The 26,903-nt window shown below is 39.2% G+C and overlaps 1 protein-coding gene across 10 annotated transcripts in view; it reads right to left on the reverse strand.

The window, feature by feature from the left end:
- RGS7 (regulator of G protein signaling 7) overlaps positions 1-26,903 on the reverse strand; it is a 250,979-nt gene that overhangs the window by 57,215 nt on the left and 166,861 nt on the right. For all 10 annotated transcript variants that reach the window (XM_054162305.1, XM_054162303.1, XM_054162304.1 and 7 more), the window contains 4 exons: positions 18,640-18,691; positions 7,885-7,949; positions 5,297-5,373; positions 5,073-5,154 (listed from right to left, as the gene is read on the reverse strand). In XM_054162305.1, coding sequence (XP_054018280.1) covers positions 5,073-5,154; positions 5,297-5,373; positions 7,885-7,949; positions 18,640-18,691 — 276 coding nt within the window. The remainder of the gene's footprint in view (positions 1-5,072; positions 5,155-5,296; positions 5,374-7,884; positions 7,950-18,639; positions 18,692-26,903) is intronic.

The raw sequence follows: 26,903 nt of genomic DNA on the forward strand, positions 1-26,903 counted from the left end.
ACTCCACCACCTCCCCAGGCAGCCCATTCCAATGGGCAATCACTCTTTCCGTGAAGAACTTCTTCCTAACATCCAGCCTAAACCTCCCCTGGTGCAGCTTGAGACTGTGTCCTCTTGTTCTGGTGTTGGTTGCCTGGGAGAAGAGACCAACCCCCACCTGGCTACAACCACCCTTCAAGCAGTTGTAGACAGCAATAAGGTCTCCCCTGAGCCTCCTCTTCTCCAGGCTAAGCAACCCCAGCTCCCTCAGCCTCTCCTCATAGGGCTTGTGCTCCAGACCCCTCACCAGCCTCGTTGCCCTTCTTTGGACACATTCCAGCAAGTCAACATCTTTCCTAAACTGAGGGGCCCAGAACTGGACACAGTACTCAAGATGTGGCCTAACCAGTGCTGACTACAGGGGCAGAATGACTTCCCTGCTCCTGCTGGCCACACTATTCATGATACAGGCCAGGATGCAATTGGCCTTCTTGGCCACCTGGGCACACTGCAGGCTCATGTTCAGCCTACCCTCAACCAGCACCCCCAGGTCCCTTTCTGCCTGGCCACTCTCCAGCCACTCTGACCCCAGCCTGTAGCACTGCATGGGGTTGTTGTGGCCAATGTGTAGAACCTGGCACTTAGATATGTTAAATCTCATGCCATCAGACTCTGCCCATCTGTCCAGCCTGTCAAGGTCCCTCTGCAGAGCCCTGCTACCCTCTAACAGATCAACACCTGCCCCCAGCTTGGTGTCATCTGCAAACTTAGAATAATTTAGGCTGTAAAATATGTTTAAGGCCATTGAGTCCATTCCTTATCAATAGCTGCTATTCATGTCTTTCTCACAGAAATGAAATTATAACCATCATTCAGCAAACCAGTTGTAGGAATGGGAACAGAAGTCCTGTGGATGAAGTTTAACCAAACTACGAATGGCACAACACAAGAACTGAAATCACAGCTCAATGCACGCTCATGCTTCATTAAATCACAGTATAACAAAACCAGAATCAGAGTTTAAACTCTAGCAAATCTTAGAAAGCTGTTGCCTATTTCCCATCTTTCTTTTGAAAGCAACTGCACACAAACCTGCTAAATATGACTGAAACCAACATTCTGTCTGAGGACAAAGGTCAGAGGCACTGGAGAAAACAAAAGGCTTTTTTTTTGTTCAACTCATAAATCATGCAGCGAACTTTCAGGAGAAAAATATATTTCCCCCATCATCTTCTAAATTACTTTGAATCTCAAAAGGCCTTTATTATGCATTTCATTTAAATTACATTTATGTATAACTCAGGAAGAAAAGTAAATCATTTATAACCAAGACATCAGTTGTCCTTGTTTGCTACCTAACAGAGTCAATTCTACAACAAGCCACATCTACTCTGCTCCAGCTGTATGTGATGCAGGTTTAAGAACGTTTCAAAGGATTTACTGGTTTAGTACCTATCTGTCTTTTTTTTTTTTTAAACAAATGTAAAATTATGGATTTTAAGCAGATGTAATAATTCAGGAAAGCTATGAGTTCTTTTATGAAGACTTAAATCAGGAGCATGACGTTTCATTTCAAACAAGAGCAGCTTCTTAATTTCCAGGAAGGACCTGGCTTCCACAGTTTATCTCAACTTGTTATTGCTTTTTGATAAATGCTCTAATTCTCAGTTCCATAGACTGAAGTTTCAAAATTATGAAAATTACACACTTTTTAAGCAAGTAGAAAGAAAAGGAAGCTATTTAAGACATGTTTAGTCTGAAACTAAAAAGATAAATGCGTCATTATATGTGAATAAAATTAATCTCAGACCTATGTTAAGTATCTCCTACTTTAAAAATAATGGCACGGGCTTTTATCCAAGGTTTGCTGCTCAGGATCTCAAGGGAGTTTATACAACTCTCCCTGACACACATTTCCATGGTTTTACTATGATTAGTATCTAAACTAGTAAGAATAAAAATTGTTCAGGAATGTCTTTTCAGGGGGCGGTACCTAAAGTTGAAGCTCAGTCACGTTCCTTCTAGCTGCATACTAAAATCATTAGACATATTTCTGTCTACAACTACCTGAAGGGTGGTTGTAGCCAGAAGGGGGTTGGTCTCTTTTCCCAGGCAACCAGCACCAGAACAAGAGGACACAGTCTCAAGCTGCGCCAGGGCAAGTTTAGGCTTGAGGTGAAGAGAAAGTTCTTCACTGAGAGAGTCGTTAGCCACTGGAATGGGCTGCCCGGGGGGGGGTGGAGTCACCGTCCCTGAAGGTGTTCAAGAGGGGATTGGATGTGGCACTTGGTGCCATGGTTTAGTCATGAGGTCTGTGGTGATGGGTTGGATGTGATGATCATTGAGGTCTCTTCCAAACTTGGTGATTCTGTGATCTGTAATTTACAGGACTGAGCAAGAGTACACCCTACATTACATTAAAATACACACCAAAATAAAAAATTAAATACACAGTGAAACTGCAATTAAATATATATCAGAATGGAAACTGATCAGCAAGATATGAAACCATTCCCTTAACTGTCTCTTGAAAGAAAATTGAGGAACAGATGACTATTTGAAAAGAACTCCTTTCGAAGTTCACTTTCTCCCTTCGTCTCCAAGCACCATCTCAGTCTGAAAACATAACAAAAAGTTGTGGGCACTATTCAGCCAGTGATCAAAAGTATCAGCACAATGACTTCTAAGAATTTGTCTGTCTCTCAGAACATAGTATAAATTTCCTAGGGCCTCTGTAACCACCTGCAGGATTGATTTTTACTTGGGACCTAGGAAATGGAGATGCTTGAAGTAAATGTTCTTTACACATCAAATCTTAGGGTTTTTATTTCAACTTACCAATCACAGTGATATTTCTGATACCCAAATCAAGGTCTTTTTCTGCAGCTACACTTGCCTGGTGTCACTGCTTTTGTTTTTTTCACAGCTTTTTTTTCCATTCCTGTAGTGCACTGCTGCACTACCCTTTTGGAGTGATGGCTTGCTTCCTTCTTCTATCCCTTTCACCACTGTAAACTCTCTCTATTTTTTGTTTTTTTTAGATAAAATGTAGATATAATATTCAGAGGTTATATTCTATATATAAAGGTTCTGTACCAACACTGTAGCCGGGTAGGTAAGAAATAAGGCAACTAAGAACCAGGACACCTGAAAAAACCCTGAAAAATACATATTTACTCCCCTTAAAAAAGAAAAGAAAAATTTGATTCTCAAAATTCACTTACAATAAAAATAAAATAAAATTATTGGGGTGGGTTTTAAATAATAGTATCACTGCCCCTACCCTCTGAATTTTTATCAAAAGATTAAAAAACTGTAAATAAAGCAAGCATTAACCCCAAGATTCTTACATAAACATTACCTAATGTTCCAAAATTAGCTCTTCAGAACTGTGGCATTTCTGTGACTTTTTGGTGGGCTTTTGGGAGGCTTGAAAAGACATTAGAAATTGTAATTAGCTCTAGAATTACATTTCTCTTTTCAGTCTGTTCCACTTTTACTTTTTACTGTTTTTAATGGAAGCTTCTAGCTAGTGAGAGTAGCTGGTTAGTCTAAGTATGAACCTCACCATCCTTCTATTTATATCTCCTAAGGTCAGGACTCTACACTGCTGACTAGTTCCTAGGTATTCTTACAGCCAGATTAAAAACATCTGTGGACCAGTCAGATTTATCCACAGTTCATCCAAAGCTCTCAATCAGATTCAATTTCCTATTGGTTTCTTTAATTTTCTCCTCATTGTCTGCTTATATCTTAACCTGAACAATTCATCTCTTCCAGACCTGGAAATTGTATCTCATTCCCGGTTTCAAAACCCTTAGAACCATTTCTACGTCTAATATAAAAGCTGCCTGCACCTTCAAAGTTCTCAGCTCCATAGAAACTTTTTGTCTAATCTCCATGCAGCTCCTTTGAACATTAGATGAAAGACTGTTTTCTGTCCTCCTTCCTTATTTTACATCAGTGACTAGACAATAAAGTCCGTTTTCTTGCCTGTTGTTTGAATCTTCCATTTCAAATTATTTCTCTACCTGACATTGTAAATCCTGTCCAAAAATCCATTTCTTCTATCACTTCCAATTCCACAGTCACAAATACAAGCTGACCATGTCCAAGTTTATTTCTCTTTATTTGAAATTTACTGTATTCACCAGTTCTGCAGGTACTGTGACCTAACTTTACTTCCTCAGAACAATTATCTTTTCCCAGTGTTACAGTGGAAGACAGGGTCTATGCTTGGTGTCACTGACAATCCTACCAAAACCTGTACACACAAGAAAAATGGAAGTTTAGCTCTAGGTAAAGGAAACAGGTATAATTCTGTAGTAAAGGAAAAAAAAATGTGATTATTGACTTCTTACAGCTTAATTGGAAGTCTTGTGACATTTTATGTTCTTTCTCAAAGTTTTAGCTCTCCAAAGGATTTGATTATGTAAGATTTTTTTTTTGTTTGTTTAATTGTTTTAGATAGACTTTGAAAAGGAGCTCAGACTTGTTTGGACAGTATGTGACTCCCACAGTTCAAAGTAAATATCATAGAATAGAATTAACCAGGTTGGAAAAAACCTTTGAGATCATCGCATCCAACCCATCATCCAACACCATCTAATCAACTAAACCATGGCACCAAACACCCTATCCAGTCTCTTCCTAAACACCTCCAGTCACGGTGACTCCACCACCTTCCTAGGCAGCCCATTCAATATCTATGTACATTAAAAATAGCTTGGAAATATAATTAGACTGAAGTTGAAAGGTTCTGCAAGCAAAAAACCCCAACAGATTTAAAAAAAAAAAAAAAGTTTTTTAGCTGTGCTGGCAATTTTTGGTTATGTGACTCATACCCTGAGTCACAGACAGATACCTTCTGAAGCAAGAAATCAGACACAACATACCTATTCACTGAAAAGCCCAAACTGAGTGTATGCACATCTGCAGTCTTCAATATAGCAGGATATAAACTACAGATCCTGCAAAAAAGGGAGGCGGGAGGTGGGCCTACAGCCCTCTTTACTTGTTTCAAGGCTGCCCCAGTTCCTCACAGGGAGTGACATTTATCAGGGGCCACACTGACTGGCCCCACTAGCACTCACCACTGGCCGGTGCACATCCCAGAAAGCACGCTCCTGGCTGTCAAGAATCTTCCTCTCTATCTTGTCTCTCTTCTTGTCAACTCTGTTGATGTTATAGGATATTTAAAAGAAATAGTGTTAATCACAGTATTTTAAATTGATGAAGTGTCCAATCACTTTTTCCTCCCCTTCTCTCTTCAAAAAAGAATACAAAACCAAAACTACTTATCTTCAAAGGAACTTACTTTGCCTGTGCTTCGGCTTGCATAAAAATAAACTCCCATTTCCGAGCAAATGCTCGCTGTAGTCTGGCCAAACTCTCCTGAAAATACATAAAAAACTTAGTCAGTTAGGTTTTATTTAGTATTTATTGGCTTTCAGTTTATCTTTCCAACCTTGCCCCACTCTCTCCTCCCCTAGGATGATGAAGTCATGATATCTGTGCAAGTGTAAACTTACCTTACTTACCTAATATAATATCTTTGCTTGACACCAAATAGGATGGAATAATAGATCTATCTACTTTTGAATCACAGAATCATTTAGGTTGGAAAAGACCTTCAAGATAATTGAGTCCAATCAGTAAGTCTATGGCACCAAGTCCACCACCAAGTCATACACCCAAGCACTTCATCTCCATGGCATTTTGAAACTCTGATGGCAAGTGCAGGTGCAATCTTCAGCAGAACATGACATTTCTAGAGCATTGTCATATATGGGCTACTGGCTGAGTAGTAGAAACATTCATGTTTTGAAAACATCTAATACTGAAAGATAGCAGCAGTACGCTCCATACTTGACAATCTACATGATGGTTTCCTTCACTTGTTTACAAAAACAATTTGCATTAAGCAATGTTGACTACTTATTATAATGTTTTTGAATACAGTAAGCCATCAACATTTAGGTATTATAGGAATCATCTAAGACCTTTTCTGCTATTATCATTATTCAAAAAAAATGCAGACTACAGTTCTTCACCATTGTACAGGAAATGTGTGTGTCCTACAGCCTATTAATGATAACAGGAAGAAGATTTGTAAAATGTTAGAAAAATTCTTTCCTCCAGTGATGCTGGAGCAGCTTCACTGTCAGTAACAGAGCTTTTCCAATCTCCCTTCAGCTTAAAAGGCAGCTGTATGCCATCTGTTAACATGAAGAAGGCAGAGGTTCTCTTGCTAAAAAAAAGCATTTACCTTCAAGCACTGCTGTTACTGAGACTAAGTGTAAAAACTATGTAAACTTTCTAACACAAAAATCGTTGCGTTAACTGTATTGCTATGCATTGCAAATATATCTCTATGAGATACTGGCCTGTATCAGGAATAGTGTGGCCAGCAGAAGCGGGGAAGTCATTGTGCCCCTGTGCTCAGCACTGGTTAGGCCACACCTTGAGTACTGTGTCCAGTTCCAGAGCCCCTCAATTCAAGAAGGATGTTGAGTTGCTTGAAGGTGTCCAGAAAAGGGCAACAAGGCTGGTGAGGGGTTTGGAGCACAAGCCCCATGAGGAGAGGCTGAGGGAGCTGGGATTGTTTAGCCTGGGGAAGAGGAGGCTCAGGGGAGACCTTATTGCTGTCTACAACTGCTTGAAGGGTGGTTGTAGCCAGGTGGGGGTTGGTCTCTTCTCCCAGGCAACCAGCACCAGAACAAGAGGACACAGTCTCAAGCTGTGTAGGGGTAAATTTAGGCTTCATCTTAGAAGGAAGTTCTTCACAGAAATAGTGATTGCCCATTGGAATGGGCTGCCCAGTGAGGTGGTGGGGTCAATATCCCTGGAGGTGTTTTAGAATAGACTGGATGAGGCACTTGGTGCCATGGTTTAGTTGATTAGTTAGGGTTGGGTGATAGGTTGGACTTGATGATCTTGGAGGTCTCTTCCAACCTGTCTGATTCTGTGATTGCAAAGAGGAAAGAGGAGACTTGCGAGAGATCTTGTCAATATCAGTAAAGGCTCTCATGGGTCTTATACTGGAAGTGAATTTTCTAAGGAATGTAAGTATAAAATTATGCATACCCTACAGTGCAGTACACTGAAAAGCAAGCTTGTGCCAGAAGAAGCAATAGTGTGTCAGCATGGTTCTGCGGCTGCAGTATTCTGCATGTTGAGAGGCCTGGCTGACTATCCTGCTATCATGTCATAGTAGCACAGCTGGACAGCTTTCAGTGCAGAGCCAGGGCTGTTCATGAATTTTATGTTGACATTTTCATGAAAAATTCAGGGATTTTTGGAGGAACAGGGATGGAATTCAAAACACCTCTCTCCTTAGTGAATGCCATCCTCATCAGCTAATCCAGCTTCCTCTTTGTCTGGCTCTTCCTGTCCCCTAATTACCTTACCTTACCTGGGGCACAGAACATCCCCCAGGGAGTGGGAAGTGCCTCTAATTTGACCATCTTTGCTTCTTGTATAACTGATGGGACAAGGGCTCAAGCACCAGCATCAATTTAAAGAATGACATTTCTATTTCTACAGCTACTAAGTGCTTTTAAAAATGTTGCCAGTGATCCTTCATTCAAACTTTACACAGTGTAGATTACAATTGCTTTCAAACATTTGTGGTGTGTCTGGGATACGCGAACTGTTATTTCTGATCCTGGCATAGTGATCTGAGCAGAATAAGATTAGAGATGGACCAAAATCTGAGCTTTTGCCCAGATAGCCTTCAATACAGTCTCTCCAACAGCACTTATGTCTACTGAGCAATATCAGACCTACATGCTGGCTCACGTTGGTAAAAATTTTCACATATTATGCCTATAGTTCTCATGCCTACCATGATTTCACATGCTCATTAGGCCCAGCAGAGAAATGTGCTTTTCCCCAAGTACTTACAGCTTCATAGTCTGCCAGCTCTAGCCTTGCTTTGTTTTGCATTGTCCGCTTGCACAGGTATACGGCTAGAACAGAATGAAATGACACAAAATTTGCTGCTATCTCACAAACACAGAGGAGCAGAAATCTAGAGGGTTCACCTCTATTTTACTAGCTTTTGAAAAATATTTCTCCTTCTATTCCAGTAAATTGTAAGTAAAGGATCAATGCTATCACGCTAAAACGATGGGTCAGACACAGAGATTCATTGAATAATTATAAAATCTTCTTTATGCAAGAGACATCTTATGGGAAATACATGAGATAGTTGGGGTGAGGTTGTTTAATGGCAAAAACATTTTTAAAACTATATGTGTGTAACTTACAATGTGTGAGTTTTATCAGGAGTTGCTGGTATATCAGTCAAGTAGGTTCTCATTAATATGTATACATGGTTTTGTTTATGTTGACTTTATATTTAGAAAACACACCATTTCAGCCTAAGATTTTAGCTAAAAAATAGTTTCAGGTAAAATTCAAGTCTTGCAAAGATTAGTCTGCTATAACCAATATTTAAAACAAAAAAAAATGAGACCAAAAAATTTAAAAGCATGTCACATACTATGTATCATGAGAAAAAAATATTCTCCCATTTATTTTCTAGATCCAAAGTCCTTCCGCAGAGCTTTCTGCCTTCACCTCATTCAAACAGACCAGAATCTTAACTAATAAAATGGAATACTGACAGCTAAATACTGAAAGGACACAGGGATGAAAAAGAAACTTAAGACTATATAAACAGCACAGTGTTTTGCATCATGTTGCTACCCTTGAATAAAGTGTGTTTCCAAGGTACACTATTTAGCAACAGATACTTTACATCAACTGAATACTGTACAGTTTCTCCCACCAGCAATTCCTTGTTGTGCAACCAGTGCAGTGGTAAGAGAACACTTTGTCATTTAGATCCTTTTACAATTAAGCATTTTACTCTTTTACTTCAGAATTGGCTATTTCATTGAACAAGGAAAAAAGAATCCCTAAGCCCCTTGAAATGTTAGAAATAGAATGCACAGTTAATAGAAATGAGAAAACTGAGAATTCCAGGGGTTAAATTTTATCTAGTCCAACCACCTGAACAAAGCAAACTTCCTCTTCTCATAAGTCCTTTTAAACCATATTCTTATCACCCCTGTACCTTTAGTTAGCTCAGCATTTCCTCAAGTCTCATTGTGGGTATACTTGGGGATGAGCATCTCTTACTACCTCCAACAAAAATGATTGCTGCAGAGGTGGTGACTAACCATTCATCTTTCTGTCAGGATAGGTTTCAACACAAATGCATCTTCAGATGACAGAGTTCTCAATACTGGCAAAACAATTATAAAGTCACCAGAAGCAGAATAGAGGAATTAGCTTGCCACACTACTAATCTAACACTACGCCTAAGAAAACTCTTGTCTCCAGTGTGTGACTGTACTGCAGTATTTTCCCCGCTCCAAATCCATAGCAAACAGACCATATCAATGTTTGGTTATCATAATGAGCATATTTTAGCCAAGAGTCAAAAAAATAATGGCCAAATCTGAGACCTTCTTTCTATGGAATATCCAGATCCCCTTCTCCTCAGGACCCTAAAGGTCATAATACATGTGGTTTGATTTTTATGTCCCACTGTGAATACGGCAGCATATGCCCGAGAAAGATTAGTTTCTTTGGGCAATACAATATATACACTAGTGTAGAAGAAAATAGTTCTGAAGGACATTACCACACTTCGACTCAATTTACTGCCATTGCAATGTGTTAAAAATTGCTCCTTATTATAAAACAGAGCTACTTGTAGTCACAGCAAAGACTGACAGCAGCTCAGGAATTTTGAGTTCACCAGTTCACATTCTTATTATTATATTCTTTGGCTTGCTTGTAACAAAATTCACTAGCATATTGGAAGACAAGGAAAACATCAAAATCACTCTAATTTTCAGCCAGAATATTAAAAAAAATCAGAGAAATTAGATCTTGTTCTTCTCCCTTCTATAAAAATGAGATGAAAAATATGTATTTACACACCCTTTTTTGCACCAAAACATGTGTGAAGTAACTGCATGTGTCCAGTAGCCTGACCCTGAGCATCTGGCTGTCAGTCAGTTTCTCTCTCAGACCAAAGTCATGAGCCCTCAGCATTTCAGAGAAAAGATTGTCTGCTTTTATAATCCCACTTTCATATGAATTGTCAGTGGTTTTACAGCTTCATACAGAAGTACAATCTGCAGGAAGAATTTCCAAATAAAAGCTCCTCTATTTCTCTATATAGTTCTCTATTTATCTATCCCCCAAATGTCCTGGTAAGGGCCCTCAGCACAAGGAGTTGTAATTGTCCTCAACAGGGCATGCAGTGCCTTCACTGGGGCCCCCTGCATCCGGGAACTGAGTTTAAGATCAGCTACTTCCCCCTGTCCTAGATTGAGCTACATTGCAGATATGCCCCTAGCCAGCTTCGTAATTACAAACCCTCTCCCTGCTTTGTAGCAGGACCTTGCACCTTCTGGTCAGACCAGACAGTGAGACAAAGTTTCTGCCTGCATTGTTGCATTCCTCAATTCTTGCTTATCTTCCCTTGCAGAGCTGCCATCTCTTGCCACTCCCTGACAAGGGCGCAGAAAACCACTTAACATACTGATGAATGATATGCAAGGAACAGGGTCTGATTAATAACATCAATTTGCTAAATATGGGCTGCCACATACACTTATTTTTAGAGCCAGTGCATTCTGATGGATTTTGCAATCAACATAATTGTCTCCACAAAAGTGAATTATATATTGGATGCTATAGCTTGTGCTCCAGAAATGACTGATTATCATGAGAAAACAGATTGACAATAATTGTAAAGACAATAGCAATATGCAACATTTCATCATGAGAGAGGGTCAGTGATGTTTATAAATGAGCATTTGAATCACAAACCAATACTAAAACACTCTTTGGTAGCTGTGCAGTAAATACAAACTACTTTCTTTTGAAAATTCTGTCAAGCAGTCACAAAAAGTGGGCAATGTTAGCTCAAAGAGAGAGTGCAAAGATGAAGAGGGTGTCTGGGGCTTTCCATTCTTGACTGTTCACTTGTTCTTGAAAGCTCCAAAGAAACCTCTATAGACTTATCATAGTAATAATGACAGGTTTAAGTCCAGAATCACAAAACTGGAATGAGTATAAATTATATTACACACACCTTCTGGAAATAAATAAATACATAAATAAATAGAAGATTTCACCCAAAAAATTAAACTGGGGAATTTGTCTGTTGATAAACAGGGACTAAGTCTTCACTCTCTCCACATGAGAAAACAAGCTTCAGCTAAATATAATGGAAGTGCAACTGGGCCTTTGAAGACCAGGGATAATGCCACCTACACATCCACCACCACGTACGCAAACTTAAACTCCTTACATAACTGTCCTAGTGCCAGTGGTGTTGCAGCTTGATTCAGCCCAAGGTGGTGGGTGTAACTTTCAGTGAACATTCATTATCTCCACTGAAGCCAGAATAAATGTATATGCTCTGTGAGTCAAAATTCTGGTTTCAGAGTCAGTGTGTACATGCCCAGTCAGTATTTAAAGAGTAAAGAAAATAAAAAATACTGCAAGGCCTAAGGGTTTCAAGGTCTAAGGGTTTCAAAGTACCCAGTTGGCCACATGTGAGTGCCTGTGTCAGATGGAGAATTACAGGACAATCAGCGCAGAACATAACTGTGGGATGGAGAAACTGAAATCAACAATGGCTGCTCCCAGAGAGTGGCTGTTAATAGGTCCATGTCCCAGTGGAGGCCAGTGACAAGCGGAGTCCCTCAGGGATCAGTCCTGGGACCAGTCTTGTTCAACATCTTTGTCGGTGACATGGACAGTGGCATTGAGTGCACCCTCAGCAAGTTTGCTGATGACACCAAGCTGTGTGGTGCAGCAGACATGCTGAAGGGAAGGGATGCCATCCAGAGGGACCTTGACAGGCTGGAGAGGTGGGCACAAGCCAACCTCATGAAGTTCCACAAGACCAAATGCAAGGTCCTGCACGTGGGTCGAGGCAATCCCAGGCACAAATACAGGCTGGGCAGTGACTGGCTGGAAAGCAGCCCTGAGGAGAGAGACTTGGGGGTGCTGGTGGACGAGAAGCTCAACATGAGCTCTCAGCGTGCACTTGCAGCCCAGAAAGCCAATCAGATCCTGGGCTGCATCAAGAGAAGAGAAGTGTGGCCAGCAGGTCAAGGGAGGTGATTCTCCCCCTCTACTCAGCTCTGGTGAGACCCCACCTGGAGTACTGCCTCCAGTTCTGGAGCCCCTATTACAAGAGGGATATGGACGTGCTGGAACATGTCCATAGAAGGGCCACAAGGATGATCAGAGGGCTGGAGCACCTCCCCTATGAGGACAGACTGAAGGAGTTGGGGCTGTTCAGTCTGGAGAAGAGAAGGCTCCAAGGTGACCTAATTGTGGTCTTAGAAGGCGGCTGGGGAGGGACTTCTCAGGATATCAGGTAGAGATAGGACTAGGGGGAATGGAATGAAGCTGGAGGTGGGGAGATTCAGGCTGGACATGAGCGTGGTGAAGCTCTGGAATAGGTTGTCCAGGGAGGTGGTTGAGGCCCCGTCCCTGGAGGTGTTTAAGACCAGGCTGGATGAGGCTCTGGCCAGCCTGATCTAGTGTGAGGTGTCCCTGCCTATGGCAGGGGGGTTGGAACTAGATGATGCTTGTGGTCCCTTCCAACCCTGACTGATACTGTGATACTATGAACTATCTTATTTAAACTTTGGGATGTCTAGGGGCATCTATACCACCTTTAGGTCACCTATTGTTTCACTCAACAATGAAAAAAAAATAGTGGACAAATGGGTCCTTACATCTCTATTAAGGAGCTTCACTCTTTAATAAATGCTAATAACATTAAGTTAGATTGAAGATCATGATAGCCTACATGCATTGAATTGCCTTATGGTCAAAAATGTGACTTCTGAAACACTTCTCCCTCTCCCTAATTTTTACGCTCTGACTACACTATTTCTATAACATTTAAGGAATGCAATTTGATTATAAATTTAGATGGATAAAGAACTTACACAAACCAAGAGGAAGAATGAGACCAAATTTCAAACTACCAGAGAACTCAAGAATAAAAAAGAGGCAAATTAATCTTCAAAATGCAAAAGTCCCCAGATGATGTTGATCTGCAGGGTGAGAATAAGAGGAATAGAATAGAATAGAATAGAATAGAATAGAATAGAATAGAATAGAATAGAATAGAATAGAATAGAATAGAATAGAATAGAATAGAATAGGACCAGAACAGGTTGGAAGAGACCTTCAAGATCATCGTGTCCAACCTATCATCCAACACCATCCAACCAACTAAATCATGCAACCAAGCACCCTGTCAAGTCTCCTCCTGAACACCTCCAGTGATGGCGACTCCACCGACACCCAAGCTACTTAAACTACGATCAGAAAAAGAATATCCTGTGGTCAGGCCTAATTTAAAATCACATGCCTTGAATTATTACATACTTCTTGATGTTATCAAAATGCTTTAAATTTGCATGCAAGAATTTACAACACTGCCTTGGCAAAAAAAAAAAATTCTGCCTTCTCTTAAGGCTCTGAGATTTAAGGCAAGTTAATTGCAGTTACTAATAAGATTCTAAGAAGAGGAGGTACAACAAATTCAAATACCCTGTTTTTCTATAGCAACCACTTAGGGCATATGCAATCCAAGGCAAGGATGAAGATGGAGAGGATTTTCTTCTGAACTGCAAAAATCAGCTACAGGGATGGCATCAAAATGTTGGCATTACTTGACAAAACTGGGTAAACTACTCACCTGACAAAAGGCTATCAGTGGCAAGACAGTGCATGACTACAGAGAAAAAAATTGTTGTCACTGTTCCCTTCACAGCCTTCAAGATCTAATTCCTATACTGACAATTAAATGGACAAACCTTTTTATTTTACTCAACATGGTAGTTTGAAAGCAATTCTGAGAATTACGAGGTATGTTTATAAACCTTGGAACTTATTCTGGTAAGAAACAAGAGGTACATAGGGCACATACATGCAGATTATCAATGCTTCTAAAATAGCGCTGCAGAAAACATGTACTTGGGGCAATTACTTTTTCATACATGTGCATACAAATGCATTCACCAAACACATTTTCCATGCTTCACTGTTGTGGGTTGAAATCTGTAACAAAATTTTAAAGGCATAGCCTAAAACTACCATATTCACCTATTACAGAAATAAATTACACATTTGTCCAAAGAAAAATTCAGTTAAGCAAAAAACTTTGGAGTGGAAGCTGGCTGGAAAGCATTTTCAGGACATGAGTCCTGCTTACAGAGCATTCTCTGTGGTGGTTTGTCAATGTCAGAATCAGCAAGGATCAGAACAACATTCAGGACATGCTTGTTAAAGTGAGATTTTCTTTTCATCATTTATATGAGAGAGATAGCTTCTAACGAATGCACCACATGGTTCTGCAGAGAAATATAATGGGATATGAATTCATAGTGAAAAAAATCTTGTAGGTCACCTCTTCCCTCTTTCTGCTGAAGCACGTCTTTCCTAAAGCTCATTTGATTTGGGTCTGCCCAGACTACATTTTATGTATAGCAAGCACTAGCCCCAAACACATTTTCTTGAAGAATTATTCTTGTTAATAGACTGTACTCCTCACTTAGTCCCATTGTCAAGATCTTGGTCAATACACTATGTATATTTAGTTTCTTGAAGAAATGACGCTTAAGGAGCTACAACCAAGCTAGTAGACTGTTTGAGACTGGTGGGAAGAGCCTGTTTCTTACTACACCTAGAAATCCAGCAAATTTTGAGACATTTTGAGACAGGTCCTTAAAGGAGGTATCTCTATTAAGGACCTCAGAGGATTACTGATGTACTCTGACTGACAATAGCTCTTGAAAAACTGGAAATTAGGTATCAAGACTGAAGATTATAGAACTGCAGAGCTCTCCAGAAGCTGTTTACACTATATTGATAAAATTCTCCTCATTCTCATGGTATAAATTTTAACCAAAAAGACGAAAAAAAAATCATATCTGACAATATGCCCTAAGTCACTGATTTGTATTTATGGATTAATTTCCAGATATGCTGAGCACATGCAAAGTTCAAGTAAGCAACAGAGCTTAATATTTCTCAGACAAAAAATGCTTACTGAAATGCTGTTGCTAAGGGAATCCTGCCTGAGCATTTGGCCAAAAAAAGCATATAATGCATCCTCTTCACAGTTCTCCTTCTAGCCAGTAACTCCACAGAACAAAGCCTATCACAGTGACTGAGAGAAAATTCCTTAACTAACCAGTTTTTTTATAGGAGGATGTAAAGCAAGGTACATAAAATAAGGAAGCAACAAACTTTAGAGAGAAAATTATAGGACAGTTTTCAATATGTGCAAAATATGATTCATGACTGCAATTATTTTTTGTGAACTTAAGCATGACTGTGGGTTGAGCAGAGGAGAGGTAGATAAACCTGGTGCGCAATGGCTCATTGAGAATGGAGCAGCTGAGGCTGAACACGGAGAGGTCTCTCATTCTACTCTTCAGTGATAAGAAGGTATCTTTAGCAAAGAAGCTTTGTACAGACTGATTTGTTAGCTGATTATCAAGAAAATTTAAAAAGGACAGCCTTCTGCTTTCATAAAAATGCTAGAGAACAACAGGTATGAGACATTAGTTTTTACACAGCAAAAGTAGATGTTTTATTTATTTTACTGCAAGACAAACTGGATAGGAGGGTCATGAATATCTATAGAATTTCCACAGAAATTTATAGGCAACCTTTACCCAGACAGGCAGCTTGTGCTTTTAAAGGAAGCAATTAATTAGAGCTTTTAAAAATGCCTTTTATTTTTCTTTTCCCTGTAAATGCTCTAATTTCCCAGAAGATTGCCTTTACAACACACTTTACCTGGAAGGCTACTGAAAATATGTACGTTTACAAAACTTGTCCTTCTTCACACCATCACAGGTTAAGAATTTGATTTGAATATATTAAAAAAGGTAGCCTCATCTAACATCATTGTACAGATCAAGAAGTCACATGCTCTTAAACTCCTTTGCACTACCAGTTATTTACTGTGTTCTCCATAACCTACAAAGATCCTGCAGTCCTCCTCCCTTTTTAACTCCTTTGGGAGAAATGTATACACATAAAATTACAAGGCTTAAAGAGCATCCTGTATTGCTGTAGTTGACTGTCATCAGAACAGTAAGGAACCAAGTTCCTCAAACTTGCAACAGCTATGGCTCACTAAATCTCCAAGAGTACTGGATGAGTCCAATGAGAACTAAGAAAAAATGAATACAGAATAACAATTTCATATGCTGCATTATATTTCCCCTTTGTGAGATGAAATGGACTTAACAAGTCCTCATAATTAATTAATTCTTAGTGATATGAAGTGGTTTAAATCTGCCAGAAAAAAAATTCTGCCAGTTACAGAATGAAATCTGTACCAAGGAGATGATGATTACAGGTAGGTTGCATGCTCAGTCATTATCTGTGCTAATTTCTAGGGACAGTTTTCTGAACTGTGACCCAATGCTTCTTGTTGTTGTTGTTGTTATTCACACATCATTAATAAAATCCCTGGAGACCAATAGGATTCTACATAGAACAACATGTCCTACATGGGTGGACTCCAAGTCCTGGCATTAAAATGGGTATCTTTAACAGATGGAACATAAGAACCTGCCTTTTGAAAAAAATACTTGCAATTTGAGGCACAATTCTTAAGTTTCTCAACCAAAAAAAAGGAGGGAGATTTTCGGCACTGTTTGAACAGTTTCTTAGTAACTTCAGAATAAGGTCAATATTCTGATAGTTAAAGCCAAAATCAAAGGCCACACATGGCATAAATTAATCCAAGCACTGGGTTTCTTTGAGGGTATTTTTGCCACCAAGATATAGCACTATAGCCTTATGTGGTTTCTTGACATTTTAGAAGACTGTTTTCATGTCTTTTTTGCTTCAAATAAACATTTGTAAATGAAAATATTTTAGAGAAGATTGTTTAGAATGTTTCTGAGTTAGCTCTGGTATTAAACTAGCTCACTGAGTATCTCAACCTCATTTAATGTCTAGTTTAATTATTTTCCTGGCAGTATGATACATTCTGGACAGTAGCCCAGCTACGGGTGAGTAATGGTAAATGGTTGGGAGTTAATTTTTTTCATTAAAATAAGATTACAGTGTGTTTTCAAAGTCTTGTAAAATTAGGTCAATGCCAAAGGAAGTGGTCTGCTTTGTTAATAACTTGGATAAAGGAAGATTACAGGGAAAGTCTAAATCTTGCTGGCCTTGAGGGAATCCTAATGCCTGCCACAGTCATTAATTTTAGGAGGTGCAATTTAATGCTTATTCAGTAGAGTTCTATGAAAAGAGAAGCACTGCACAGCACTATACTACATGACAAGTATGAAATGCATTTATGTATCTGTAATAATGTACATTTGATTTATTAGATTTAACAGAAAGTAACAGAATTACCATGAAAATCTGCTGAACATCTTTGGAGCATATTTGAGATAGAATTTATTCTTTAACATCCTCCAGCTGTTTCAATTCTGCTTTTTTGATTTTTGTGTATTGCTACTGTATACAACAGTTCTGTGATCCTTTTTTGAGCCACCTGCATCCAGTTCTTCCCTTATCTACCCTCTCTACATTCACAGAAAGGTATAGGAAAAAAGTCCTCAGGAAAATCGAGTCAGCTGGAAATTGCTTTATTTAGCAGAATGTTTGAAATGAAACTGCGTTTGGTGTGAAAAGGAAGAAAACATCTATTGAAACTATCCATCCCTCTGGGTTCTTGGCTCCCAAGGGCTGAGATTGAATCTGTGTTACAAATGAACATGCATCTAAATTTCAAAAGAGCTGTACACAGACTTTCAGAGTTTGAGTTTTTGAAAAGGTGAGCTGTCATGTTTGTTCTTAGTTACATAGTATAAGTGACCCAGATGAGCTGAATACTTACACTCTGTATTAGAACAAACAGGAGATTGCTCATAGACAATCCATTTTCACTAAAAAATAGGTCACTATTTGGTGTACAGAGGCACCTAATTTTGGTTATTAAATTTTTATGAGTTCCAATGTAATACTTTACTACCTGTTATCTTCAGATTTTCTCATCTAAGCACACATCAATAATTACAATGCATAATTTTTTAATAAAAACATAAGAAACAGGCAAGTAAACAAGGTCTTTTCTAATACAGCTCATATTAGAACCACACTAGTCTTTGTAATAAATACTTTCCCACACAGTGTATATTAGAAATAACAGAACTAAGCTAGGCACATCTTTGGGTCTGAATCTGAGAATAACTCTTGCACAACCATCAGCAATGTTTATCCTCTGCTTCACTGAGGCTTCATCACTGTAAATAACTCTACTGTAAAACAACTCCACGCCCAGAGCAAGCAGAAGGTGTAAATAACAAGACAGGTTTGGTGAGTTTTGAAGCTTTCTTTCCCCCTGACCCCCCAAATCAACTCCAAATCTGACTTCAATAAACTTCTGATACCTTTTTTTAAAAGGTATCAACACACAACACATTCATTTTAATAACAACTTTTCTTGCACAGGAATTAAATGACATATAATTATGTTTTTAACAGTGGGATGATTAAACAAGACAGATGTATTCATTCATATAATACATAATTTCTGAAAGAAATAGGAAAGATTTTGACACTGACCATAGTCTGTGTTTTCCGGCTCCCAACAATTTGATGGCCAAAAATAGGGTGTCTATAGACAAAACAAAAGTGAAAATAGGGAACTCAAGTTAGACAATGCAAGCATTATACAGTCCTTGGATTAACACTGGTTTTCAGAGTCAATTTATATTTTTGGTAGATCTATTCCATTGTTAACATGAAAATATTGAAATAGGCATCAAACCAGAAAATTACATTTGTATGCTTTTTATTCAAGTAGTGTCAGAATAGCATTGAAAAAGAAGAACAAAGAGCTTCTTTTTAATTCTTAAAATGAAGGGAACAAAACCCACAAGGTTAGGTAATAAGGCTGTCTGTTTCATCTTCCCTGGCAACATACCTCTCACATGTCCTGAAAAAGCCATTTTAGAAGGTGAAAAGACAGAAGATACTTCAAGATACATTCAGGTTTTGATTATGGACAGTTTTCATTAGTGTATTTTAATATTCAATACTCTTTCCTAGGAGTTACTTGTTTCAAAGTGCCACTGAACATAACCTGTTTTCACAAAGTATAAAAAATTTCTTTCCATTTGTTGAAGTGTATTTTTTTCTACTTGTTCACCCATTGTGATTTCAAATGTGGATTTTTTTTTTAATGGAATGACAACTAAAGTATTAATAACTAGTTCAATACTGTTCTTATTAATACTGTGCTAAATGTATCATTAAAATAATTCACTTCTACCAAATGAGACTGTAAGACCATACAGGCATTTTCATACAAATAGCTTAATTCTTAAAATTACAATCTCTTATTAAAATGTAAAACATTATAGTATTTTAAACATAACACTTTCATATATGTATACATAGAATAGAATAGAATAGAATAGAATAGAATAGAATAGAATAGAGCAAACCAGGTTGGAAAGACCTTCAAGATCATTGCATCTAACCCATCATCCAACATCACCTAATCAACTAAACCACGCAACCAAGCACCCTATCAAGTCTCCTCCTAACCACCTCCAATGATGGTGACTCCACCACCTCCCCGGGCAGCACATTCCAATGGGTAATCACTCTCTCTGTGTAGAATTTCTTCCTAACATCCAGTCTGAACCTCCCCTGGTGCAGCTTGAGACTGTGCCCTCTTGTTCTGGTGCTGGTGCATACATATATATACATATGTACATATACATATATACATATGGGTGCATACAGAGATTTATGCATTATTTGAGCAGTTGAATTATTGTTGTTAAACATGTGACTGGTCTGAGTGGTATTTCAAAACAAAGGTGCTTCCTTAGGAAAAAAAAAGAAATAAAAAAATCTCTTTTATCTCTGCTTTTCTTCTTTTTTTTTTCCTCAAAGATCTCCTAGCTCCAAAGACGGAAATCTCTCATGCTGCTCACTTCCCTCAAAATTGTTATAACGTTCATCTGAAAACCAACAGGGCAGAAAGGTGTCTAATTCATACCTACTGTCAAGCTAAATATATAGCGTGAAAAATCTTTCTATTGGAGCAGTGACCCATCAACAGTGACAGGCTAGTGTAACCACACTGGCAATCTCTGGATACCTGAACGTGAAAAAGAGATCACAGAAAAAGCACATATTAATGCCTATGCTACTAAGGATGAGTTTAAGCCTCCCTGTGCCACCGCACCTCTGGCAATATAAGCAGGGAAGTTAGAATATGAGTTTTAATTAGCAAAGCACATGATGCCATCATAGCAAAAGGTTTCAAAACTGTGTTCCAAGGTAAGCCAAAAAGAAACTCCAGCAAAAGGCAAATATTACAATATGAGAAAGAAGATCAAATAACAGCACAGATAAGTGCTGAAGAAAATTAAACACCTTCCATTTTTGAGTCTCCAGAGAGAGGGAAACTGTGGCCAGAAAAAGGTCTTTCTGCCCAGGGAATGGCAAGCAAGCATTCGCTCTACTTGCTGATGCTTTGAATTAGGCAGGCACAACTTCTCTGAACTTCAAGCCATGACCCTGCCTGCATGGTGCTCTGATACATTTAATGAGACCTGCTGAGAAATACAGCTTGTAAGCTCAAGCACTGCAATATGGCAGGTGCTGGCCTCCATCCAGCTGGATCCCAGTGGGAACAAAGTTCATGTCTATCTACAATCAGCCCTGCAAACATGCCCCAAAGTAATTTTAACATGAAGATAAGACTACAGGACAAATTACAGGAAAACAAAACAAAACAAAGAAACAAAAACCCAAGAACAACCAACACACGCAAAAATACATTTCTCAGACAGGTCAGGTTAGAGTCCTGTTAAAATTAATCACAAAAAAACCTTAGGAATTCTTGTATTTTCTTATCATTAAACTGTTTATTTGTAGAAGACAAAAAAGCCTCACCAAATTAAAGAATGACTCCTGGTTCCTCAGCACTGTTATATGCATACATAAGTATTATGATGAAATTTTTGCTGTGGTACTTCTCTTTCGTATCTAATTTTCTGTAATATCTAGTATTTAACTGACCAGAGCTCTACTTTCAAAGCAGGAAATGGCACTGGTGAGTGCAGAGACAAGCAAAATGTTCCTAAAACTAATCATATAAAATAGTGGTAAGGAAGAGAACTAAGAGAAACAGAAACTAAAAACCAACCAACTAAACAAACAAAAAACCAAAACCAAAACCCCCCACAAAACCAAGAAAAATATTTTAAATCCCTAGAAACTGAAACATGATTTTTAAATCTGTTTCTGATAAAATAATTTTTGTAATGTTGTGATTATATGTAAAACCCCATCAACAGTAAACTTAGGTGTAGTTAAAATGCCTAATATTTTCCCAAAGGTGTATCCCACATTTTCTTTCCTAACACTTTGGTATTAACATTGATAAAGCTCTGGTCTTATTCTAACTCACCATGCATCAGGCACGCTGGATAAATTGGCATACCCCTTGATAAAATGTAGCAAATAATCTCAAGCAACTTCCCTCCTAGTTGAGAAAATACAGAGGGAGAAATCTCACTACAAGGTTCCCAGGACATTACAATTCAATTATTAAAATAATACATTAAGAGTTTGCAGAGATGGGTAGAAAGGCTTCCCCTTCAGGTTGGCCTCTGTGTGTACCAGATATCCCCTGTCTCTGTTCTTCAGGAGTGTGCTCTGAGTGCATCCCCACAGCTGTGGCCAGCCTCAGTGTCTCATGGGCTCCTACCTGCACATAGATTTGTTGTAACAATCTCCACAGTCAAGCAAATTAAGACTAAACTTGTACAACGTCTCAGCCATAAATATATACCTGGAGTATGCAAATATAGATTGGTTGAACTGTTACTTCTCATATATATCAAATACCCTGTAGAAGAATTTTAACACCCCTTGTAATATCACATACTCTGAAAACAAGAATCTTACACACTCTGTGTGCCTTATTTCCTGATCGAGAAAACCTAAGTCAGTGAAGAATTTCCCCAGGAGAGTTACGTAGGTGGTATAACATGGTGTGCCTCTCCTCTACCATTTTCAGAGATATGATTATTGAATATCAACCTTTTTTTTTTTTTTTCCAAATGTAGAAATCCTGAAGGAATTATCATACTTAAGCATTTAATTTTTTCTCATAAGGAAATGTGAAGCAGTTAATCATAAGCAAGCACTTTGGTTATTTTGCCATGACATCCCACTTACGGCCGGAAGGAAAGTGGGTGGTAGGACAGTTTGGGGAAAGTCAAGCACTGTTTATCAGCTCAGGCAGAAATAATGCTGCCAGTTTTTATCAGATTTTAAACCACTTTCTTTAATTGTATCTGTAACTTGAATAAGCAGCCAGGACAAGTCAGCAGCTAGAGAAATAAGGCTTACCTAGCACTGCACATGTGGTTATAGAAACATTTAAGCATGCAGAACAAAACAGGTTGTTACAAAAAAATGGTTTTGCACATACAGACACATACTGGTTCTCCTGCATCATAGACTAAGATCATTAGGTAAACCTAACCACAGAAATCCGTAATCCTCCTATTGATAGACTCATATGAACCATAATCCTGTAATATAGCACATGTTTGGTACTAAACAAATTGGTAGTGGTGGCTGTTATGTATCACAAGGAATCCTGTGATAAAATCCCATAGATCTGCTTTGACCCTATGTGACAGTTTAGGCTGTGCCTTTAAGAAAGGATAGCTGCAGAATTCTCTAGCTGAATGTTTGGGTGTAAAAAGGAAAACAAAAGGAAGATAATTCTAAACTAATTTCATTGGCAGATGACCGGGATGTAGTTTTATCATCTTACATTCTGCTCTCTGGCTTCTGTCTTTCTCTTGGCATGCACACTGACTCTGGGCAGAAACTGATAAGATAAGCAGCTAACCAGCTAACTCCTTAACTGCTTTGAACTACCTGAAATTCTCCTAACACCCTTTTTTCTACTCTCCTTTTTTCTTCTAATTAACTTGAGAGAATGGGGAGAGAGGGAGAGAGAGAGGGAGAGAGAGAGGTTGGGAGGAACCCAAGGTGGGATCCTTCTTGGGAGGATTTCTGTGTTGCTATCTTTCCTGTAAATTCATGTATAATGTCGTAAATATTGTATATTTTGTATATATTCATTGCACTCCATTATGGCTTGTAAAATACAGCTTTCATTTGCCTCTCCAGCTGAGTTCAGCTGTGCTTTTTGTTGGTGCGGTTGGGCTAAACCATCACACCACTACACCCTGCCATAAAAATAATCAATAGTAATATCTGAGCTAATGAAACAGCCACTTGTAAAAATCAGTGCTGTACATTAGCTGTTATAACACATGGTTAATTTCTATACCTTCAACTGTATCAATGAGGAGGCAAATCATGAAGCATCTTTCAGCTACCCTCTGTTCATAATAGTAAGAAAAGAATTGTTTCTGAAGCTGCTCCACCCCATGAAATCTTTAAACATCTAATTACTGGGATAGGGAGGAATATTCAAATCACCCATATATGTACTTTGCATATTATTGCTATTCTTGTCACAGGCACAAAGGAGTCCCTATAAATAACACAAATGAAATCCATGCTAAAAAAGTTACACACAATCTCAAATGCCTTGATGGCTGAATTCACAAGTATTCAGTTCTACATTCACTGCAGTTGGCTCAAATGATCTAGCAAATGAAAAGGATAACATCGATGATCTAGCATTGGCAAGCCCATAGAAGAAGGATGACAGCAAGTATTTAGCTCAAAATTCTTAAAAAAGAGGTTAAAGAAATTGGAAACAACAATGATTTTAGCTCTATGACTTCTATTTTCTAACCTGGAAAGGGGATAAGCATGGAAAGCAGTGGAGAGTGGAGGGGCCCCTCCTGAGCTTCTATTGTGAGAGAGGCAGATGCAGCATGGGCAGAGCTGCAGCCACAGTAGGTGATTTAAATGCCCCAAGAGCACAGGGATTTTGGGTTATTTGATCACAAGCTACTCTACAAGACCCCAGGCCTGCTGACTATAGATAGGAAATGCTTGTCTCAAAGAGGAAGAAGGCTCCTGCAGCAAGAACTAGCAAGGCTGGTTGATATGGGAGATATGGTAACAGAGGACATAGAGATGGCAGAGTTGCTGAATGCCTTCTTTCCCTCAGTCTTTACTGCTAAAACCAGCCCTCAGAACTCCAGTCCCTGGAAGCAAGGGAGCAGAACTGGAGGGAGGAGGACACTCCACTAGTTAGTCAGCATTGGGTTAGAGATGACTTTTTATTAACTGAAAACACACAAATCCATGGGGCTCAGTGGAGTGCATCCACGTGTGCTGAGACAGCTGGTGGATACTCTTGCTGAGTCTCTCTCCAACATTTTAAAAAATGAACAGAAAAGTTGCCTGACAACTGGAAGAAAGCCAATGTCACTCCAGTCTTCAAAAAAGGCAATAAGGATGACCCAGGCAACTACAGACCAGTCAGTCTCACCTCCATCTCTGGAAAGATGATGGAGCAGCTCATCCTGGAAGTCATCTCCAGCCACAAGGAAGAGAAGAGTTATCAGGAGTAGCCAACACAGATTTATCAAGGGGAGATCCTGCTTGACTAATTTGATAGCCTTCTATGAAACCATGACCAAATGGGTAGGCAAAGGTAGAGCAGTGGATGTCATATAGCTTGACTTCAGTAAAGCTTTTGATACTGTCTCTCATAACACCCTCAAAGAAAAGCTCAGGAGATGTGGCATAGACAATTGGTCTGTGAGGTGGATTGAAAACTGTCTCAACAACAGAGTTCAGAGGGTTGTGATTGGTGGCACAGAGTCCATTTGGAGTCCTGTGGCTAGTGGTGTTCCCTAGGGATCAGTACTGGGCTCAGCTTTGCTCAGTATCTTTATCAATGACCTGGATGAGGGGATTGATAGTAACCTCAGCAAGTTCACTGATGATACATAACTTGGGGTGGTTGGCTGACAACCTGTCAGGCTGTGCTGCCATCCAATGAGACCTGGACAGGCTGAAGAGCGTGGTGCAGGCAAACCTCATGAAGTTCAATAAGGACAAGTGCAGGGGCCTGAATATGAGCAGGAATAATATTAGGCACCAGTACAAGTTAGTGATTGCCCTGATAGAAAGCAGGTCTATGGAGAAAGACCTTGGAGTGCTGGCAGACAGCAAGCTCTCCGTGGGACAGCAATGTGCCCTTGTGGCCAAGAGAGCAAATGGTATACTGGGGTGCATCAAGAAAAGTGTGTCCAGCAGGTTTAGGGAAGTTCTTCTACTCCTCTAGTCTGCTCTGGTGAGACCAGACCCAGAATACTGTGTCCAGTTTTGGGCTCCCCAGTTCAAGAGACAGGGATCTGCTAAAGAGAGTCCAAGGGAGATCCACAAGGACCATTAGGGGACTTGAGCATATCCCCTGTGATAAGAGACTGAGAGACCTGGGGCTGTTTGGTCTTGAGAAGACTGAGAGGGGATCTGATCAATGTCTATAAACACCTGAGAGGTGGGTGTCAAGTGGAGGGGGCTAATATCTTTTTGGTGATGTACAGTAATAAGACAATGAACAATAGATACAAACTTGAACATAGAAGATTTCACCACAATATGAGGAGAAACTTCTTTACAGTGAGGGTGACAGAGCACTAGAACAGGCTGCCCAGAAAGGTTGCAGAATCTTCTTCTCTGGAAACTTTCAAAACCCACCTGGATGCATTCCTGTGCAGACTACCCTAGGTGATCCTGCTTTTGGCAGGGGGCTTGGACTCAATGGTCTCCAGAGGTCCCTTCCAACCTCTAACATTCTGTGATTAGAAAGTTTGTCTGAGTTAAAAAAGAAAAGAAAAAAAGAAGAGCACTGACACGGCAGTCAGAAAGATCCATTGGAAATTACTTTTCTCTATTTGAAACCTAAACAGAACCTCTATATGCTGAGCCTGAGCTGAAGAGTCATGAATTAGTCCTTCCACCTGCAGCTGCTGAAGAAAATCTGCCAAATGCTGGATAAGGTAATCTGCTTATTTATTTCTGAAGTGTGGCTTCCACTAAAATCCTTCCCTTAAAGCATGCTGGATGATCCAGTGAGGCTGGCGGGAGTGGCTGGAGAGCTGTGATGTTTGGCCACAGCCTCAGTCTTCAGAATGGCCAGAGGCTGACCAAGGACTGAGACAAGAGGTAGCTAGACAAGAAAGGATGAGTCAAATTGATGTAGGAGGTGATGTAATTCTACCTGAGACACAAGAATCCATTACAATATTTTACAGTATTTTACAGTGGTTCCTATATTATTTTATCCACAACTTAGATATGAAAAAATAAAGTCAGAGAGGTTAAATGTGCTTGTCAAGAGTGTTCCCAGTGGTGGAACAGAAGACACTACAGGTACAACTATCTTGCCAAAATCCACGAGTTTTGCTGCTATCTTCACCAAACTCATGCTTTCTCAAGAAATTGTTCCCACTATCATTTTATTCTCAGCTATTTATGCCTTGCCTCTTAGAAGTTGCAGAACATAAACACATCTTAAAATTAGTTTACATTAGATCATTAATTAATCTTATCACAAAATGAGAATGTGATTGTCACTAGCCTCAAGTATCCAAAAAACAAAACAAAAGGTATTAGGAAATATTTTTCACTATGAACAATGAGACACTTAGTATGCATGTGCAACTTGTAGAAGAAATCAACATATCTTTCCCTAGGAGACCATTATAATTTACCAGCTGAGAGGGCAAGTTAGGCCTTCTCATCAGAATGGACATATTATTACTTAAGTGGATAAAAGATCTCTCTAATCCCTGGGCCCAGGAAGATTTGCTTCCTAAGGTGCACCTTAATTTTCTTATTTGGGCCCCTCATAC

The sequence above is a fragment of the Dryobates pubescens genome, chromosome 6 (assembly GCF_014839835.1).
Source record: "Dryobates pubescens isolate bDryPub1 chromosome 6, bDryPub1.pri, whole genome shotgun sequence".
NCBI lineage: Eukaryota > Metazoa > Chordata > Aves > Piciformes > Picidae > Dryobates > Dryobates pubescens.